At 44.1% G+C, this 21339-nt stretch overlaps 1 protein-coding gene across 2 annotated transcripts; it reads left to right on the top strand.

The window, feature by feature from the left end:
* The first annotated feature begins 6167 nt into the window (after positions 1–6167).
* On the top strand, positions 6168–21265 carry MSH6 (mutS homolog 6). Of its 2 annotated transcripts, none has more exons than XM_075042448.1 (10): positions 6168–6497; positions 7740–7942; positions 10490–10671; positions 12204–14745; positions 16138–16403; positions 16999–17116; positions 19359–19448; positions 20022–20176; positions 20380–20579; positions 21095–21265. In XM_075042448.1, the coding sequence occupies exons 1-10, from the start codon at positions 6214–6216 to the stop codon at positions 21174–21176; spliced, it is 4122 nt and encodes a 1373-aa protein (XP_074898549.1). In that variant the 5' UTR covers positions 6168–6213; the 3' UTR covers positions 21177–21265. The 2 variants fall into 2 exon arrangements, with proteins under 2 accessions (XP_074898549.1, XP_074898548.1); XM_075042447.1 differs by having other exon boundaries at positions 12201–14745.
* The last annotated feature ends 74 nt before the right edge of the window (positions 21266–21339 follow it).

Raw genomic sequence — 21339 nt, 5'->3', positions numbered from 1 at the left:
AAGGTTACTTCTGATCATCTCACCTCTATGGGTATAAAAGCAGCTCAAGTCAATCTCAGAGAAAGGACACACATTAATTGAATGAAGCAGTGGACTCTTCTTTCCACTCCCCATTAAGCTATTTGATTTCACTTGGTTTTGACAGAGTTACTGGGTATTTGCAGCAGCCCTATAAAAAACAGTTAAGACTCACAATCTTCCTCCATAGTCATGTTTTGTGCCAAAAAATGAAAATAAAAGATATTAAAAAAAATTTTCAGAAAAATGTTCATACTAAAGGGGAAAAGTGAAAATTGTTACATTTGTCCCAGTGGGATAACTGCAGAATATTGGAATGAGAAAATCTTACAGTTTTGTTCAAAATGAAAAAATCCTACCTATAATAGCCAGGGGTTTTTTTCTCACTTTAAGAGCTTTCTGTTAGCTCTGGTAGACAAATTTGTTGCTTTGCTCAGAAGGCACACAAAGAGGGCTAGTGCACATACCTTGTACTTCAAACACCCACCAAAGCAAACTTTCCTAGCCTGCTCTTGACATTAACTATTGCAGATACAGCTCTTTTGCTAACGGTTTAGCAAATTTTGCCTGAAGACCTTTCAAAAGTTTGTTATCAACAATTTGTTTGCCCTGGGCACCCGGCCCCTGCCTGAGCAATGCTGGCTGCAGGTGTGCCTGCCTGCAGCCCTGCCTTCTGCACGGACCCTGGATCTGATCCCCCCCCTTGCCTTGTCTGGGGCTGTTGGTGTTATCAGTACCCTGCTCTGCCCGCACAATTCAACATCCAAGTGGAAACCAGTAATGAGCGCTGTCCCTCAAGGGTCTGGACTGGGACCAGTAGTGTTTAATGTCTTCATCAATGACACAGACAGTGGGATTGAGTGCACCCTCAGCAAATTTGCAGACACCACCAAGCTGAGCGGTGCGGCTGACACGCCTGAGGGACGGGATGCCATCAGAGGGACCTGGGCAGGCTTGATGAGTGAGACCATGAGAATCTCATGAGGTTCAACAAGGCCAAGAGCAAGGTCCTGCATCTGGGTCAGGGCAACCCCCGGTATCAATACAGGCTGGGGGATGAAGGGATTGAGAGCAACCCTGCGGAGAAGGACCTGGGGGTACTGGCGGACAAAAAATTGGGCATGAGCCAGCAATGTGCGTTTGCAGCCCGGAAAGCCAATTGTATCCTGGGCTGCAGAAAAAGCAGCATGGCCAGCATCTCGAGGTGATTCTCCTTCTCTACTCTGCTCTGCTGAGACCCCACCTGCAGTACTACGTCCAGCTCTGGGGGCCCCACCATAAGAAGGACATGGACCTGTTGGAGCAGGTCCAGAGGAGGGCCACAAAAACGATCAGAGGGCTGGAACACCCCTCCTGTGAAGAAAGGCTGAGAGAGTTGGGGTTGTTCAGCCTGGAGAAGAGAAGGCTACGGGGAGACCTTATTGAGGCCTTTCAATATATTTAGGTGGCTTATAAGATGGAGAGAAACTTTTTACCAGGATCTGTAGTGACAGGACAAGGGGCAACAGTTTTAAACTGAAAGAGGGTACATTTAGATTGGACATAAGGAAGGAATTTTTTACTATGGTGCTGGTGAGACACTGGAACAGATTGCCCTGAGAAGTTGTGGATGCTCCATCATTGGAAGCATGCAAGGCTAGATGGGGCTTTGAGCAACCTGATTTAGCGGAACATGTCCCTGCCCACGGCAGGGTGGTTGGACTAGCTGATCTTTAAAGGTCCCTTCCAACTCAAACTATTCTGTGATTCTAGGATTCTATGATTCAGATGCTGTGTGTCTGCATCATGGTCAGCGAGGGCACTGCCTGTTCCAGGAGCACCCTTGCTCCTGCTGCATCCTAAGCCTCAGCAGTTTGCTCTTGGCTGTACCTGGCAACTTCAAGAACAAGATCGCTCACCTGAGGAATGACCCTTCCTTCCTGTCAAATGTTTGTTCCAAAGAATATCAGAGATAGCAAACACTACAGAAGATAAACAACCAGGCACCTGGCCTCAAGTGTACTTTGCTTTTCTGTTGTGGTTATTGTTGTAGGTATCCTTCTTGATTTACATTACTTCATTTTTCCAGAAAGATCTCAAAATTACCTGGTTAGCATTTTCCTTATTCCAGCATCTAACAAGATAGAAATGATTAATTCCTAACTCCAGAGGAAAGCCAAGGTATAGCAGAGGGTCACTGCACTGCAAGCTAGGTCTTGGATCCTGCCCCACTATTAACAACAGTCCATCATCCTTTTCTGTATCAGCTGTAGAGAAGGTACTGTGTAATCTAGTAAAGCAAGGTATATCCAAAGTTGTTTCAGTTTCAAAAGTGTTGAGGTATTATCTTGAAAAAAGCCAAATCCTTGCCATTTCCAATGTTCCTAAAATGGAAATTGTTCAGAACCACTTAGGGAGCTAAAAAGCACAGTTGAAGGCTGTGTGGGAGTATTTGCGTATGCATTGGCAGGGGGAGAGGGAGGAAAAGAATTAAGATAAATACAGCACTTTTCAGTGTTCCGCTGAGCTTGGTGTAAAGTCTGCACTACAGCAACTTAACAATTCCCTATGGTTTTCTCTTCAAAGCAGAATATTCAAAAAAAAGGGGGAAGGACAGAGTTGTTTGTAACGTTTTCAGTAATGTCACCTTTTACAGCCTCCTATGAAACAACTTCAAAGACTTTCCTGTTTTAATTATTCTATAGCCTACCCTGCTAAGACTGGTAGAAAAACAAGTAGAATTACGTATTTTACTAGAGAGAAACTGAAAACCATGTCATAAAAGCCCCCTCTGTGTGAGTTTGTGTGAATGGCTCTACAGGTGTGTGTGTGGATGGAGAAATAGGTACCAGAAAACAGCAGGCTGAAGAGAGGGAAAGCATGTGCCAAGCGGTAGCATGCGAAAGTCTGCCAAGCACTGATAAACTCCAGAGACTAGCAGTCCTGCTGAATCCACAAAACCTGACAAACTCTGAACAGAGACTCTGCCAAATCTGTCCAAATCCACTAGCATCAACCACAGGTTATACAACCCAGGCTACATCCAAGAAGGCTGCTATCTGCAAAACGACAAGATTACCTATCTATCTGTGTATATAACACACACACATAGATATACGATGAAACAAATCATCTGGAGGGACTTCCTGAACACCCACCTCAAAGCCCCTGGCACATCAAGACATGCCTCTGCTTTTAAGTACACAGCTGGGGTTGGTCTCCCAACTCTTGCTCCACTTGGGTACCAGTTAGTGTGCATGTTTGTGAACTGTGTGAGGGAATAAGCGGATGCAGTGTACGATGAGTCCCTTGTGATTAATAACAGCATAATAAAACACTATCTGATAAGTACTGGTGTGATCTATGTTTCCCCCAGCCTGATCCCACCAGAGGAAAGGGGATGTACAATAATCCAGTACTGCAAAGTTTACCTCCTACATTTTTGTGGATACCAAAGTGTGGAGCTACCCCACCTTGGGGAGGGCACCTGACATTGGATCCAGCCTTTCAAAAATACAGACTTAGGTATGTTTCCAATGTGGCATTTCTTAAGTGGCTGTCACCCTAAATGGACGAATGCCCAGACCCAGACATGGGGACACCACAGACCAGGAGAACTGGTATCATTGCAAGGGACAAACTAAAAAGCCACAAAACAAAGTGTTAATCTTCTCAGAGGTGTGTCGTGGTTTAACCCCAGCCAGCAACTAAGCACTACGCAGCCGCTCACTCACTCTCCCTCTACCCAGTGGGATGGGGGAGAAAATCGGTAAAAGAAGTAAAACTCGTGGGTTGAGATAACAAAGGTTTAATAGAACAGAGAAGAAGAAACTAATAATGATAATGATAACACTAATAAAATGACAACAGTAATAATAAAAGGATTGGAATGTACAAATGATGTGCAGTGCAATTGCTCACCACCTGCCGATCGACACCCAGTTAGTCCCCCAGCGGTGATCCCCCGCCCCCACTCCCCCCAGTTCCTATACTAGATGTGATGTCCCATGGTATGGAATACCCCGTTGGCCAGTTTGGGTCAGGTGCCCCGGCTCTGTCCTGTGCCAACTTCTTGCGCCCCTCCAGCTTTCTCGCTGTCTGGGCATGAGAAGCTGAAAAATCCTTGACTTTAGACTAAACACTACTTAGCAACAACTGAAAACATCAGTGTTATCAACATTCTTCTCATACTGAACTCAAAACATAGCACTGTACCAGCTGCTAGGAAGACAATTAACTCTATCCCAGCTGAAACCAGGACAGGTGCATACTCCAGGCCCCTCGGTCAAGCTTCTGGACCACGTGGTCTGTAAATTCCAAGGACCATGGTCTCTTCTCGAGACCTCCATAGTTGTACCAAATTGGCAGCTTGTCCCTCTTCTAGCAGAGCCACCAGCAGGACTGACTCACGTGCTCCTGCCATTCTGGAGAAATCCCAGGGCTACCAAAACCGACCCCAACATCACACTGACTTCTGTGGTGCTCATACCATGCTGGCTCAGGAGGCCACCAAATTCAGGTGACCTTTCATGTTTTTCTGTCATCTCCATTCCTCATATGAACTGACAACAGTCATCACCAGGGAGAAGCTACCAGGATCTATCAGGAGTCTGCTCAAAACAGGCTTCATCTTTAAAAACTTGCTTTCAGCATTTTCCCAAGTTTTTCCCCTCCCTGCCTCAGCCCATCTCCCTGCTTCTACCTGCCAGGTGGATATCGGAGTGTAATTTTCCAGACAGTAACAAATTTAAATAGGGTGGCCTATTTCCTGTAAACAATTGACAAAAAATGTGCTACCTAAACATCTCTGCAGGTACCAGTCCTGGCGAGCGTTTTTGATAGGAACAGCAATATCTGCCGAGGGGTTTGTCCTGCAGCGTGCTCCACTTCCAAACATTTCACAGTCCATGTGCTTTGGAATCCCCTGGACTATTCTCAGGAAACTAAATGCAGTTGTTTTTCTATTTCAGTTTGAGGTGTGTGTAGTTGAGGACACATCAGATTGTTTATGAAAGCAATTAGTTGAAACGGAAATTATGTTTTGAAATTAAACAGAAATAATTCTTTTAGAAGGAACACGCGTTTAAAATCCTTCAGTATCGTTTGGGTTTGCGTGACCTCTTGTGGTCACATCCCTACCTTGCAGTTCCACTTTTTTACTCGCGGTGGGAGCGCTCCTGTGACATTTCTGGCTATTGTGCTGAGCAGTAGGAGAAGTTTTGGCTCGCAGTATTAAACGGCAATTTTAATGACAGAAAAACCTATGCTAACAGACATCTGGTGACAGTAAATAACTTTTCTCTGAACTTATGCTGATAAAAATAAGTTCTTGGTTTCACTCTGTAATACTGTAGCTTAAGCACAATAGTTAAGAACCGTGAAATGGACTGTATTCTAATGCATCAGAAAGTTGCTTTTTAAGGACATAGCCTCACCTGTGAATATGAAAAAAACACGTAGGAAGAGCAGAGAAAAAGATCGTATTATTTTAGCTGCCATTTCTTAGGCCTCTTGTGCATCTGCTGGTAAAGCCAGCCGAGAAGTACCACTTTGCAGCCTGGCAGTGGGACGGGCAGCTGTGCAAGCTTCTCCTCTGGCCACGTACCAGCTTCTCGTCTTCCCACCGCACTGCTGCTCTTGCCCTCTACTGCAGGGGCGGGAAAGAAGTTCTCCACTGCAGATGCCACAGCTTCTCCTTCCCTGAGGAGGATTTTTTTGTGGGAAGGCCCCAGCTCATCCCATTACTCCTACCAACATTAATCGTAACAACCGCTGTGGCCTCCCTGCAGACGAGAGGCAGGGTTTGAAGGGCTGTTAGTTAACAAGGACAGACCTTGCCGTGAGCTGCTCAACTCGGGCGACGCCGGCCTGGGAGACCACGGCGCTGCAGGCGGTAGGCCCCGAGGCGCCCCAGGCCCTCTGCCAGCGGCGGGGAGAGGGAAAGCGGGGCATAACACGGAGACCCCGGCAGGGAGAGCCCGAGGAGCACCTCCGGGAACCGGGGTTCAGGCTGCCAGGGCGGGCGCGGGCGGCGGAGCGGACCGAAGACCCCGGCCGGGCGGAATCACCTCAAGGCCTCCACAGCGGTTCCCGCGCACGGCGGGCGGGGAGGGGGCGGGGCGCGGATCGGCCACGCCCCCCCCCACACCCCCGGGCGGGGCGGGCGGCGGGTTTGGCGCGCGCGCTGGCGGCGGGCCGCGCTTCCCGCCGGCGACCATGTCTCGGCAGAGCACCCTGCTCCGCTTCTTCCCCAAGGCCTCCCCGGCACCGCCTCGGCCGGCTGCACCGCCACCCGCACCGGCACCCGCACCCGCTCCCGTCCCTCCGCAGGCCGGCGCCGGGACCCGCCGCCGCGTTTCAGGGGAGCAGAATGGCCGCCAGGCCACCGCCACCAGCCCCACCGCCGCGGCGAGCAACGGTGCACCGGGCGGAGCGGCGGCCCGGCGTAAGGAGGCGGGGGAGAAGGGCGGAGGGGACGGCGCCGCCGCCAAGGCCCCCAGGTAAGCGGCGGCGGGGAGAGGAGGCCGCGGGAGGGCGGCCTGCGGGGGGGGGGGGGGGGATGCAGCGCGCGCGGACCGTTGCGGGGGGGGGCGCGTGCTGTCGCCGGTGGCCGTTGGAGCGGGACCCCTCGGGGCGCGGAGGCGCCGGTGTCCGTCTGTGTGTCCGTGTCCGTCCGTCCCCTTCACCCACCCGGGAGACGGCGGCTGCTTGGGCCCACCGGGGCCTTCCCGGCACGGGAGGGAGGGAGCGGTTTTCAGCGAGCCCCCCGGGCTTTTGGCCGCCGCCTCAGGGTGTGGGGGGTGGCGGGAGCCGTGTGGGGAGTGTGTGGGGAGTGTGTGTGCGTGGGGGGGTGCGGGCCTGCGGCGCCTTGGGGCGGGGGAGGCGCTGCCGGCAGCGGCGTGGGGTGCTGGGAGGCCGGCGGCCTTCTGCCTCAGCCGGGGTTTGGGGGTAACGCCGGCATCCACCCGCAGGGGAATCTTATTTTTTGTTTTTTTCCCTGGTGCCTCAGTTGCCTTTCTGTTCCGCGTCTTGGTGGTTTAAGTGTCTCGGCTGGCTGATGGTTTGGCTATAGCCTGCGGGGATACCCCCCGCCCCCCCGGCCCCCGGTCATCAGCGGCTGGGTTGAAATCTTGGGGGAGAAGGAGAGAGCGAACGAAAGCCGCATCAGGTGCTTTGCGGTGGAGACGGGGTTTTTATTTATTGCTTTAGTTTTTATAGCTTGAGGGTTTTTTGAAGTCTTACTCGTTTCCTTCAGGTGCCCTGTTGAGAATTAGTCTCTACAGGAAAACTCATCTTGGTTACGTAGGTTGCAATTCATAATAGGTAGTCTGCAACCTTTTTCTTTAAGCTACTGTGACTGTTGGACCCAGTTACTCTCTCCCCCTCCCTTAAGAAATCCGCTAAGAGTCTGGTTACACATGGCTCTACGTGGCCCTGCTTGAGCAGGGGCGTTGGACAAGATGAGCTCCAGAGGTCCCTCCCGACCTCAGCCCATCTTCTGCAGCTATAAAGCTCTATCTCTGGAGGGATCCAGTAGAACTTGGAGGAGCAAATCCAAAAAGTCGTTGAAGAGAAGTATTGGCGGTAGTGTAGAAGGACTGTATAATCTGGGTTGCACCACCTGGGTGCCACCCAAGACCTTCAGTGGGCAAGCTGCTCAGAAGCAGCGTGCAGTTACGTTTATGAAGGGAGCTCTTTTAAATGTTTATGCTCCTTAAATTACGCATCTGTTGTCTTTGCAGTGTCTCCTGTGAGTATTCACCTGGTGACTTGGTCTGGGCCAAGATGGAAGGTTATCCTTGGTGGCCGTGTCTCATATACAACCATCCGACTGAAAGAACAATAGTCAGAGGAAAAGGGAAATCCACTCGTGTCCACGTACAGTTTTTTGATGACAGCCCTACAAGGGGCTGGGTCAGTATTAAATATCTGAGGCCATATAAAGGTAAGAGATGCAAATAAAACTTTTTGAAATGGAAATATGCCACTTTTTGTTTTTGAAAAATAGGCATGTAATGTAGGGTATGGTAATCTCCATAGAGAAAAGAGCAGCAAAACCAAGATCAGTATTGAGTGGGAAAGCATGTTTTGTACTTTGTAAGTTAGACATAGCAAGTTTTTGAGGGTTACAGGTGCGTTTATGGTTATATGGTTCTTTAAATGTAAACCACTAAGCCCTCTTGTTTATTAGATTAGAATGCAAACTTGCAGCTTGCTTATGTTTTGAAGTTTTTTCCTTTGTTTCTCCCATCAATATAAAAGAAGATCTAAAAGATAAGTCCACTATTTCAATTTCTAGCCCTGAAATCCTTAAAATATTACGAATGCCAAACCCAGTTTTTATTAGCTATTTGGGAACTGCAGTTTGTCCAGCATCAAAAGACTAGCCACAGGATGTTAGGGAACTAAAATTAATTCTACTGTGGTGTTATTTCAACATTTTGTGTAATAAAACTCACATTAGTAATCATGATCTGTTTTCCCCTGGTTTTATAATTTTACTGTTGCCGAAAACTGTAAATCATTGGCTGTAAACAGTCATGTGTAAATCATGTTGCTGTAAACTGTCCTGTTGTTAGTCAAACAAGTACTTTGGGTATAATACAGTATTTTTGATACACTGTAGAATTCACTTATGATGTCAGTGAAACAACTGAATTTAAACAGTTTCTTACTTTTTACAAGTCAGAGTTCCATCTCCTGTGATTTTTTGGGGCTTGTTTATACTTAAATGTACTACATTTAAGCCATAGGTAGTTTTAAATTACAACGGTAATGTTATTACTGTAAATGTTAGCATAATTTAAGGCAAGTGAATTGGTTGATCCTTTATATGTATCTTTCCTGAAGATATTTTAAAAAATCAAATATATTTTAACAGCTTGCAGTTGCATTTAGAAGCAAATACAGGTAAGCAGAATTGATCTGTGTACCAAAACTGCAGGAAAGTAAGACGTGTTCAAAATGTTTAAACATAGAAACACTGGTCTATCTACAAGAAATGTAGTTAATACAGAACAGAGTGAAAATATTTAAAATACATGCTTTGCTTTTAAATTCAGACAGAAAGCATCTCTGTATACAAAGTAAGAGTGTTGGAATTTTTGGGTAAGAAAATGGAGAAGTTTCTTATGTTGTGGTGTTGCTTGTAAATACAGACATGACAGGGCTAGGCTTCTAACAGTTGGGCATGCAAGAAGTGGAGTTACATACAAGCTGGTTAAGTGAATATGCAGGTGTTGCACACTTGAGTATGCAGTTAAATTATGTGATGAGATTTTTCTCCTGCCATTGTTAAATTGTCAACATTAAACGCAAAATATTTTTGGATTGTCTCACTGCATTTGCAAAATTAAAATGGAGATCTGGTTTGTTAATGTGTTGCGTTGTGCTGTAGAAGCAGCTACTTGTAACTCCATCCTTTGCTACTGCAAGCTCAAAGAAATGAATGTGAGAAAGAATTCCATTTGTCTTATTTCTGAGATAGTTGGCCTCCTACAACTCAGCTGCCTTTTTTCTACCATTGACTTAGAGCTGAAGCTTCAGTTAATAGCAGCATATGAAGGGATTCACAAGAGTGGGTGAATCTAAACTTCTAGGAACAGAAGGAAATTGGAATTGCCCTTTCCCATCTATAGTGTACTCTTATGTCCCCCTTCTTTCTTTCCGCAAGTTGAATACATAATATGTTACATACATGATTCATTTCTTGAGCATGGCATCAAGATGAATCTCAGCATCTTTGGGGACCCTTTCTAGAAATCAGTCTGTAGATTGGCTGGGCTTTGTGTTTATGTACAGATAGTGAAAGGAGGAACTGTGGTGCTCATGGGATATGAAAGAGGAAGACGGATGGTGCAGTTATTAATAGTAGGCTTTGCTTGATACCCTGCAGTGTCAGGGTGAATTGCCACCATGATTGATGATCAGCTAATCTGGCTAATACGTTGGTGTTGGGTCTGGCTGCCTTGCTGCACTTATGGGAGCAGTTTGAACGACCAGCAGAGCTTTAGCCAAGAAATCCATGTCATAGATGACTGATGCCCATAACTTGAAAATAACTTTATGATTGAACTTACCTATCGTTGCTAAAGTAGCCATGTGGTCTCAGTCAGGTCTGCTGTACTGCTAATATGAAGTGTTGCTTTTCAGTAGTAACTATAGTTAGCGTGAGGGTGTTTAGAGCTTAGCTTAGAAGTGTTCAGATGTGGTAATGAGTTACAGAAATAGAAGCAATTCTTCAAGTGTTCATGTACTAGGTAGGCATTTCATTTGTGAGTGTTTAGACTTTCTCTAGGGATAGTTTATCAGGCTGAATGAGTGACAGGTTGCTATATTTAAGATGTGGTGGGAATGACTGGTAACAAAACAATGTTAGATAATTATACTAGTTGTCTGAATACATTTAAAAGTGAAGTGTGAACACTAACTAAATGACTGGCTAAATGCTAGACTAACTTCAGTTTCTGATTAATTATATGTGGTTTTAAAGGTTCATCAGATGGGGAGACACAGAAGGGAGGTATGTTTTATAGTACAAAGCCTGAAATTAAGAGAGCAATGGTGCTAGCGGACGATGCAATGAGTAAAGATAAAACTAAGCGGCTTGAACTGGCAGTATGCAGTGAACCTTCAGACACAGAGGAGGAGGAGGAGGAAGAGGAGGAAATGGAGGTAAAATTTTTCTTACTTGCTGTCGTTTTCAGAAATAGTGCTAGAACTTAGAAGCTGTCTCTTGGAACTAAGCGTGGACTATCCTGCAATTCTCTAGTACCATAATAGCAGCTTAATCTGCTCTTTAATCATGCATGCATATATATCCATATGTCTTTTTTTGCACTGCTTCTGTGTTGTCAGGCCATACACCGGTCTCTCACCTTTTGTGGTTGGAAAGACAAGTCTAATACCTCTTCTTGGTGTTCTGTACGGTAAAGACTGACCTCAGAAGTTACTTAACTTCTCTAACTCTTTATTGATCACTCCCTGGGTAACGCAGGTGACCCACTTTCTCACTCGTAAAGAACCTTTTTTCTAATGCATCTTCTTATCTTCTCTATCTGCTAGTCATGTTCCAAGTTCCCCTAAGTTTGATCTGAAGTTTTAATTTGTCGTAATGTAGAAATTTCTAACTTCTTGAGTATTCATTGTAAAGCCTTAAATTGGATTTTTGGAGCCTGCTCTCATGTTGTAGAGTAGCGCTAAAGTACAAATTCTTGTACTGTTAACACCAATCTGTTGGTGGGGTAACTAAAAAGAGATCTTTTCTTGTATTGTATTCAAGTTGTATTGTGAATGATTCAAATATTATTTCAGTACCACCATATGTGTTGGAATAAATCTCTTTGGAAAGGAATGGTACAAGGAAACTGTCAATGGGATAGTGGTTTTCTGTACCTCCTCTGTCAGCATGGCCCATCTACTCTTTTTCCTGTGTGACATTGCCCCGAGGGACAGATGCCACTCCAAGCATTGTGTTATGATTGTGGCAACAGTGTGGTGGGCGCTGGCACTTGGTACTTATTACAGTCCCTCCACTGCTGTTTTTCTCCAGCACTGGCGCTGGAGTTCTTAAAGTTTCAGGCTGAAAAGGCAAATAATGGAGCTTCTTTTCTTTCTCCTAGACATGCACAATCTTCTTGAAGGTTACTACTATAAGGTAGTATGTTTGTAGGTGGAAATAGGTAGTTAACGCAAAAAAAAAAAAAAAAAAAAAGAAAACAAAACGCCAACCCAAAACAAACACAAAAACCACAAAAAAACCAAAACCCAAAACCACATGGGCAAAAGTCACATAGGCCAGTACTGAAAGGCTGCAAAACCCAGTGACATTTCTGACATAGGTTGGTAGGAAAAAATTACAGCACAGAGTTAGCTTATGGAGGCATTTCTCCTTTGTGCTGAATTTCATATACCATATGCCTTCTGTCCAGTTTAAATATTTTGTTCATCAGCATCACTTATGCAAAGAATGAGGATGTAAAGAATGCAAAGAGGAGTAATTATGCCACTGGTCGGTAGCAGTTCGTTATTCAGAAAAAAATTTAATTCTGTGAAGGTAAATGGAATTGGCTGTGGCTCTGCTGTTTCTTGCTTGAAGTAGTATAGCTACTGCATTATTGCACGTTTTTGTGCTTCTTTTTGCAGCAGTGATACTTTACTTTGTAGCCAGAATTTTCTGGAGGTAAAATAATTTATTTTTCCAGCAGATGAGTGAAAGTGCATCAGGCAACAGTGATGACTGCAATAGTGAGGAGGATGTGAAGAGTAATAAGCGAGTAATGAGCAGGGAAAGTGCCATAAAAGCCAAAAGAAGAAGAGTGTTGGATTCTGACAGTGATCATGATGGTTCTGACGTAGAGTTCAAGCCTGATGTGAAAGAAGTGGCAAGCAGCGAGGAAGGTAGTAGTGGGGTGGATGAAAATGAATCTACTGACACAGAGACAGATGCAGAGAGTGTCGCAGAAAGCCCCATAAAAGTCCCTTCTAAACGAAAGAGAAGAGAGATAAACAGGCCTGCTAAAAGGAGTAGCTTAGAAAATGAACGTTCTGAAACGCCCAAAAGAGCAGCAACGGTTTCTTTAGAAGCCAAGTCTAAGCTGACATCATTTGCAGCACCTGAAACTTTTGAATCTCAAGCAAATGCTTGCAGTGGAGGCACCAGTGGCTTTGCAGTATGGGAACATGAAAAGCTTGATTGGCTGGAGGAAGGGAAAAAGAAAGATGCGCACAGGAGACGGCAGAGTGACCCTGGTTATGACCCATGTACTCTGTATGTACCTGAGGACTATCTCAACAAGTGTACGCCAGGAATGCGGAGGTGGTGGCAGCTGAAAAGTCAAAACTTCGATGCTGTGATTTTCTACAAAGTTGGAAAATTCTATGAGTTGTATCATATGGATGCAGTCACTGGTGTAAATGAGTTGGGCCTGATCTTTATGAAAGGTACTTGGGCCCATTCAGGTTTTCCAGAAACTGCATTTGGCAGATTCTCTGATGTTCTAGTGCAGAAAGGCTACAAGGTAGCCCGTGTTGAGCAAACAGAAACTCCTGAAATGATGGAAACGCGCTACAAGTCAATGGCCCACCCAACAAAATTTGACAAGGTTGTACGCCGAGAAATATGCAGAATCATCACTAAAGGAACTCAGACTTACAGCGTTCTGGACTGTGATCCCTCCGAGAACCATAACAAATATCTTCTGTGCGTTAAGGAAAAAGAAGACTCCTCTGGACAACGTGTTTATGGGGTCTGCTTTGTTGACACGTCGGTGGGGAAGTTTTATGTAGGCCAGTTCTCAGATGACCGGCACTGTTCGAGGTTTAGGACTTTAGTAGCGCATTACACTCCCGTGCAGGTACTGTATGAGAAGGGGAACCTGTCTGTGGACACGCAAAAGATACTGAAGGGCTCACTTGTTTCTTGCATTCAGGAAGGGCTGATTTCTGGTTCCCAGTTCTGGAATGCCTCTAAAACACTAAAAGTCCTTCTTGAAGAAGGATATTTCAAGGAGAAACAGAGCTCTGAAAATGGATGTTCTCTGCCCCCTGTAATCAAATCTTTGACTTCAGAGAGCGACTCGCTGGGATTGACTCCTGGTGAAAACAGTGAATTAGCTTTGTCAGCTCTTGGGGGATGTGTCTTCTATCTCAAAAAATGCTTGATTGATCAGGAGCTGTTATCGCTGGCAAACTTTGAGGAGTACGTCCCCGTGGATATTGATACTGCAAAAACTACGAGCCCAAGTAGTTTCTTTGCCAAAACTGACCAGCGGATGGTGCTGGATGGAGTCACCCTGATGAACTTGGAAGTCCTGCAGAATGGAACCAACGGAACCACAGAAGGTACTTTGTTGGAAAGGATTGATTCTTGTTGTACGCCATTTGGGAAGCGACTCCTGAAACAGTGGCTCTGTGCTCCGCTTTGTAATCCTAAATCCATCAATGATCGATTAGATGCTGTTGAGGACCTTCTGGCAGTACCAGATAAAATGTCTGAAGTTAGCGAGCACCTGAAGAAACTGCCTGACCTTGAAAGGCTGCTCAGCAAAATTCACAGTATTGGATCGCCACTTAAAAGTCAGAACCATCCTGACAGCAGGGCCATCTTTTATGAAGAAATCAAATACAGCAAAAAAAAAATTGCTGACTTTTTGTCTGCACTGGAGGGGTTTAAAGTAATGAATGAAATTGTTGATGTCATGGAAGAAATTGCCAGCGACTTCAAATCTAAAATCCTTAAGCAGCTGGTCACCCGCAAAGCCAAAAATCCAGATGGCCGCTTCCCAGACTTGAGTGCAGAGCTTAGAAGATGGGATACTGCTTTTGATCATAACCAAGCTCGAAAGACAGGAGTGATTACTCCAAAGGCAGGTTTTGACCCTGACTACGATAAAGCACTACAGGATATTAAAGCTGTCGAGGAAGATCTTCACAAGTACCTGGATAAGCAACGCAAACTGCTTGGATTCAAATCCATGCTCTACTGGGGGGCAGGCAAAAACCGATACCAAATGGAAATACCGGAAAGTGTAGTATCACGTAATTTACCTGAGGAATACGAGTTGAAGTCAACCAGGAAGGGATATAAGCGTTACTGGACCAAGGAGATAGAGAAGATGCTGGCTGCCATGGTTAATGCTGAAGAGCGCAGAGATGCAGCACTAAAAGACTGTATGAGGCGTTTGTTTTACAACTTTGATAAAAATAGCAAAGACTGGCAGACAGCTGTGGAATGCATTGCTGTGTTAGGTAAGAGATTTTCTTCATTTTTACGTATAGAAAAAATACTCTTCTATAGTAAATGGTGAAATCTGATCTGGATAAGCAAAAAAGGCTTGTTGCCAGCTCTTAATTTGTAGTTTAAAAACTCTGATTGTGATAACAGGGTTGATAATTAACAGTGATCGCCTATTTCCTTCCTGTCAGTATATGGCAGAACAGTTGTTGGGTCCTGATGTTTGCAAGCTCTTTCTTCGTTCCTGTTGTGTGATTGTAGGTATGCAGCTGAGTATTTCTCGCTGTTCAGCATAGCCTGGTGGGTCTCTCGCTGCTTCTAGGATTCTCGTGTATGGATTAGTTGCTTCTTATTAAATGAAGGCAGTGATGCTGATGGAGGTATAAAAATTTAACCTGCTAGTCATCTTTCCGCCTGAGCAGGCTGCTTTCTCAGCAGCCTTCAAAAATAAAAAAAGTGGTCATTGTCACTGCTTCGAAGAAGGTAGTCTAGTAGGAAGACTTCCCCAAATCTTCCTTAAATTTCTAGGGTAGAACAGTCTCCTGCATTCCCTTCTTGGGACTGGCGTACTCTTGTACTGTGAATTTTCTGCTAGCTTGAGGCACTCTGGGATGTCTTTGTTCCAGGAAAAAATGAAAGCACTCTCTGAATGCCACTGGGGCAGAAAGGGGAGGACAGGCAGGCAGCGAGCGTTGTCTAGGAACGGATTCTCTGAGCGGGCTAGAGAGCTGGGAAGCAGTCACATTAGCTACGCTGCAGTACCAGGGCAAGTACTGAATTGATTATCAGTAGAAAGGGAGACAGCTTTCAGGCTCAGCTGTAATATGTGTACATAAAGTCTCTAATATCACGTAACATGGTCTCATTTTGTAGGTAATCAGCTTTCAGAACCTTAGAGCTAGGCTAATTGAGGGGGGTTGTGCTGCTGCTTTCTGCTAGGCCAACAGAATTTTAGTGTTTATATAAATTTATTCTGGCAACTTTCAAGCAGCATTATGATTCTTAACAAAGTAATTCACTGTCACAGAAGCTGATTTCCTCTTTACTTACCCTGTTCCAAATTAAAAACCAATACAAGAAAATAATATTTTATACATGTACATTTAAAAAGTAGCTTTTGAAGTGAAATGATGTGGATTTTAAAGACTTAAACTAAAAACTAGAGGGGAGGATTTTTAATCTGGCATCGGTAGAAACCTGGAAGGAATGAGGGAAGACATTGTGAACATTCCCATCTTTTACTTGTTCTTCTGGAGGACTTCTTGGGTGTTTTCCTTAACAGGAAAATGGAATGGAAATGGAAAATTGTGTTTACAAAAATGCTATTCAGTGAGTAAATGCATTCCAGTGAATGAATAAAGAAAGGTTGAAAGCGTGACTTACTGGAATTTCTCTTAATCTTATAGATGTCTTGATGTCCCTTGCTAACTACAGTCAAGATGGTGGTGGACCACTGTGCCGACCTGTAATTCTACTGCCTGTGGATAGTGCTCCTCCCTTCCTGGAACTTAAAAATTCACGCCATCCGTGTATTACAAAAACTTTCTTTGGGGATGATTTTATTCCTAATGACATTGTGATAGGCAGCAAAGATGAAGATAGCAGTAGTGAAGCTTCCTGTGTGTTAGTAACTGGCCCGAATATGGGTGGCAAATCTACGCTCATGAGACAGGTGATTGACTATCTGCATAAGACTGAATGTTCCAGCGTACCTCTATGTTTTGCATAATTACATGACTGTTATAAATGTCAAAGGAGGTCCCAGGAGTGGTCTTCAGGGTGTGCAGCACAGTACAGCAATTACACTGTAAAGACAAAATATAATCTGGTAGAAAATGCCCATGTTTAGATAGTATATTTTCTACTTTTGCTTACTTTAGTGAGGAATAAGTTTTCTCTTATGAGAGATGGTTGGGAAAAATCTTTTTCAGGTGGCCTTATCCAGTATTTGGCATCATCTGGTAAAAGATGCTTCTGCAGGTCAAACAAGATGAAAATAGACTTCAGCGGCCACTGGGAAAGCAACAGGGAGTTGCTTTATTAACACTGCTTGCGGTGATAACTTTTATGTTTTGAAGGCTTTCAGAGTACTTTAGTCCTACTTGAGATTATGATGCTGCAGCCTGGAGCTGTTAAAACAGTGGGAAGCTTTATGCACTTTAGTCTTTGTTTTAGGGGAAATACAGTTTCATTCCCTCGTTCTCTGTGTGGAACTGAAGCTCCAAGCACATAGTAAAAATTAAAATGTTTTAATGTTTGTTCTGCAGGCTGGTCTCCTGGTTATAATGGCTCAGCTGGGATGCTACGTACCTGCTGAAGTCTGCAGGCTTACACCGATTGACAGAGTATTTACGAGGCTTGGCGCCTCAGACAGAATTATGGCAGGTGAGTTTCTGAAATCCAAAGTGCTTTTGCCACCGAGTGAGTTTCTTTTGCTTTGAGTGGCAAGTTGGAAAGGGATAGTCTGTTGATTTTGGGGGGAGAGCTGGGTGACTCGTTGTCTCTCGTCATTCAGAGTAGAAACAGGATTGTAGTTATGCTTGATTTGGTTGATATGCTTGTCCTCCATTATTTTTGACAGACACATAGAATCACTTTTTAATGAATTTTAATATTAAAAGCCTGCCTTCCAGCTGGATGCAAGTCTGAGGAATATCTTTTTGGATATGGTACAGCTGATTGTGTTCTACTTACATCGGTATCTTTTTTTCTAAGTGTTCTGGCATAGGACAGTGATGTTCAGGTAGCTGTGGCAGAGGAGTTGTTTTTTACCTTCTTGCAAGGCCTACCTAGAGGTCCCTTGTTTCAGTCAGAATGCCTGCCTTATGTCTGAAATCCGATTTCTTCAGACAATGAAGAGAGAGGCAGGGTTCCTTCCTGGAAGCGGTAGTTGACAGTTCTTGGGAATATTTTGTTTCTTCCTGTGGAGAGGAAGACGGAAGTGGAGGATGACCCAACAACTGGAATGGGAAAGTCTGCCTGTGGTGGTAGGCAAAGTGTCACGGGGCTGGAAGAACAAAGTATTTTTTGTGGTAAGAAGAGTAGTATCACAACTCATTTAAGAAGGGTGCAGATTTTCTGTGATCTTTCTGCTGAAAAATGTGGGTCAGTGAATATGAAAGGAATTAAGCCTACTGAACTTGTTGCACATAAGGAATTTGGAAATGAATCAGTCTGAGTTCTTAATTAAAAAAATATTTACCCTTCCCCAAATCAAGGCTTTTCCTTGCAGCTAGGGAATTTTATTAAGGGTTTCTTTGCCCAGCTATTTTCCATTTTGTTTAATTTCAGTACAAAAAGAAATTGTAAGAATGGAAGAAAACTTAAAGGCTTATGGTAGAAATAAAAACTGCCCCTTCTGCAAGAGAGAGGTAGTCTAGAAAAATGTAACATTTTCAACTTATTTTTCTGTCAACTGAGAGCTAATTCTTTTCCAAATACATGCACAAATGTTTTTTCACATCACGAGGCTGAATGCTGTGCAGCGGAACTAGCTTTGAAATCTGTTCTTGTCGCATTAGTTTCCACACTGTGTAGAAATGAAAGCACAGTGAAAGTTGTCCCATGGCAGTCATTTTGTAATGGATGTCAACAGGACTTTTATGAAGTAAATTTTAAGTAGTATCATTTAAAAATTGCCTGTGTAATTTTAGGGTTTTATTTTCTACAGCAAATAAATGGTTCTTCCTAAACATTGTTAAAACCATATTAAATCCTGGAAATTTCTTTAAATAAATGGAGAATATAAGGATTGCTGGACACTGCTTAATAATTCATGTTGAAAAACTTACGTTGGAGCACAGCAGTGCTCATGCGGCATGAGTACAGGAAGTAAATACTTGCCTGCTCTGAAATTACATTAATTGCTGCTGCATGTGATTATTCGGAATGAACCCTGCAAAGAACTAGTAAATCTGAGACTTTATACGTGTGGATTTACCATGTACAAGGGTCTGAATGATTGTGTACTTCTGCTTGTAATCTGCTAAAATACAACTTCAGCTCTAAATTTCAGGCCTTGTATTATCTGGGTTGTTAGAACTCCTGTAAGATGTTCAGTCCTTAGCAGCAGTGTATTTCTTTTGTCATATCTCACTCAAGTAGAGTACATATGAATACAGCCTTAATTATCTGAATAATTCATTACCTTATGACATCAACAACCAAACCAGTAAGGCTAGTCTCTTAAGTCTTTTTTAAGATTTTCTGCTTGCTTTTTTTACACTGAAAAGCCACACACCTTAGGCCTGCCTCTTGCATTTAAGAGCAAGAAGGGGCAAAAGATTCTCCCCATCTTGTATCCTTTGTGCCCCTCTTTTTGTCCAGCTGGCAAACCTGACCCGTGCTATTAAAAGTAGACAGATAAGGTGGCCTAAAACTTACTCAATTAACTGTACTTGTGCCCATGCCTGTACTCTTAAGGAGCCAAACCCTGCTTTTTCTGGCAAATGGAGATCTACCATTTTCATGCTGGAAAAAAAGCTTTATGTTTTTGTTCATCTTCAGTTTGCTGTCAAGTTTCATTTTAGCTTGACCAAGACTCTAGTGCAGATTAAATGGGGGTTTAGTTGTGGTTTTCAGATCTTTGACTACTTCATGGCTTTTTTTTTTGGTCATTCTTTTAAAGGTGAAAGTACCTTCTTCGTTGAATTGAGTGAGACTTCCAGCATTCTCCAGCATGCAACAGAGCACTCCCTTGTCCTTGTGGATGAACTGGGTAATTAGTCTACTTAGTAATAGATGGAAATTAAATCTAAGATTGAAGACTAGCTGTAAGGTTGTTGGGCTGTTTAAATCGCAACCAAGTACACATGGGCAGTTTCATCATAATGCTCCTGATGTTTTAACTGGTCAGCATCTAGGCAAGTCTCACTTAAAACATGTACTTCTTAGGTGCCCTGGGAACTAATACAACACCTCCCACCCCCCAATCGTTACCAGCCTGTTTCTAGCCGAGTTTTCCTGCTTTCCTTTGCATGATTACTTGCAGCAAACCTTGAGCAAGCCGGTAGCGAGGCTCAAGAGAGCAGAAGTGTCTTTTTCTGCAGTGCAGAAGAGAGTGGGATTGTTACGGGACAAATACTTGGGTCACTACTTGCTGCTGTTTGTCAATCTTCCACACAGTGAAGAGGGAGAAAAACAAACAATATGAATTGATACATGGCAAAAAATGCATTGCATTTGCCTTTAGAAAAGCATCTTTGCAATTAAAGGTGGGTGGTCTATCCTCAGTAGCAAGTAAACTATGGATTGAATTTACTTTGCCACTTTTTTTCCATTTCTTCTCCAGGCAGAGGCACAGCTACTTTTGATGGAACAGCTATAGCGAGTGCAGTTGTGAAAGAACTTGCAGAGAAAATCAAGTGTCGGACGCTGTTCTCCACACACTACCATTCGCTGGTAGAGGATCATTCACACAACACGGCTGTGCGGCTTGGCCACATGGTATGTGTAAGTGTAATGCACAAGTTGTGAGCACTGAAGTATGGCATTTTTCCTTCTGGCTGATAGATCTCATGCTGTGTGTGCTTTTCTGCACTCTTCCACCCAGAGTCATAGATGTGTCCTGAGAAAAGGATGTGATGTCTCATGTGTTTATTAGTCTGTAGGTAAGTAAGTATTACACTGACTTGTAACACTCTTTCTAGGCATGTATGGTTGAAAATGAGAGTGAGGATCCAAGCCAGGAAACAATTACGTTCCTGTATAAGTTCATCGAAGGAGCATGTCCGAAGAGCTATGGCTTCAATGCAGCAAGACTTGCTAATATTCCAGAGGAAGTTATTCAGAAGGGGCATAGAAAAGCAAAAGAGTTTGAAAAAATGACCCTTTCACTGAGAGTATTTAGGTAAGGCCTTGTTTTCCCTTTCTAAGTTGCACATTGCTTGGTAGGCATCCATTTTAAAAATTGGGCAGTGGCTTTTGCTCATAGTCTCACAGCGAGGGGGGGGTGGGGTGTGGGCAGTTAAAACTATTTTTGTGACTATCAACTGTACCTCACAAGCAGTGAGGGAGGGAAGTACTAAAACCTGACTACAAGAGGGCAGATACAATGAGTAATGCAGTATTTTAAGCCTTGGGTCACCCTGCTAGTCTCTAGGGCTAAGAGCTTAATTTCCATAGAGGTGCAGGGCTGGCTGTGAGCCGAGCCAAACCGAAGGAATGCCTGAACCAGCCCGGCACTGACGGCTGCTGCGCAGTGCTGGGGGGCGCACTGGGCGCTGTTACAGTAGTACTGGGAGCTGCTGGCAGCCTTTATACCAGGCACGAAATGGCATCTCTCTCTTCTAAAACTGTGCAAGTAAGAGGAAGCTGAGGTTCTGTGTCCATGCTGGGTAAAGCTGATTTCATTATTTCCCTTAGGTATCTCTGCCTGGTGGTGGATGGTGCAACAAGCGATGCAAATGCTGTTCAGAAACTTACCGCTATGATCAATCATCTTTAAGAACACAAGTGTTTTTGGTAGTGGTGGTTTCTCAAAAAGGTGGTATCAGACAACGTTATGATCTAATAAACTTTATTTTTTAAAAATGACCATTTTTCCATTGTCTTTCCTAGGAAATTAAACCCTTTAATTCTTACCTACCCTCTACATAATGGTTATTGAG

This window comes from Buteo buteo, chromosome 12, assembly GCF_964188355.1.
Source record: "Buteo buteo chromosome 12, bButBut1.hap1.1, whole genome shotgun sequence".
Classification (NCBI taxonomy): domain Eukaryota; kingdom Metazoa; phylum Chordata; class Aves; order Accipitriformes; family Accipitridae; genus Buteo; species Buteo buteo.
This window is presented reverse-complemented; position numbering and strand designations above follow the sequence as displayed.

Excerpts from the sequence above, each read along its gene's own strand:
- MSH6 (XM_075042447.1), top strand. The coding sequence starts at position 6,214 with ATGTCTCGGCAGAGCACCCTGCTCCGCTTCTTCCCCAAGGCCTCCCCG. Across the intron at positions 7,943-10,489 it reads ATATCTGAGGCCATATAAAG|GTTCATCAGATGGGGAGACA; the intron begins GTAAGAGATGCA and ends GTGGTTTTAAAG. Across the intron at positions 17,117-19,358 it reads CTCAGACAGAATTATGGCAG|GTGAAAGTACCTTCTTCGTT; the intron begins GTGAGTTTCTGA and ends ATTCTTTTAAAG.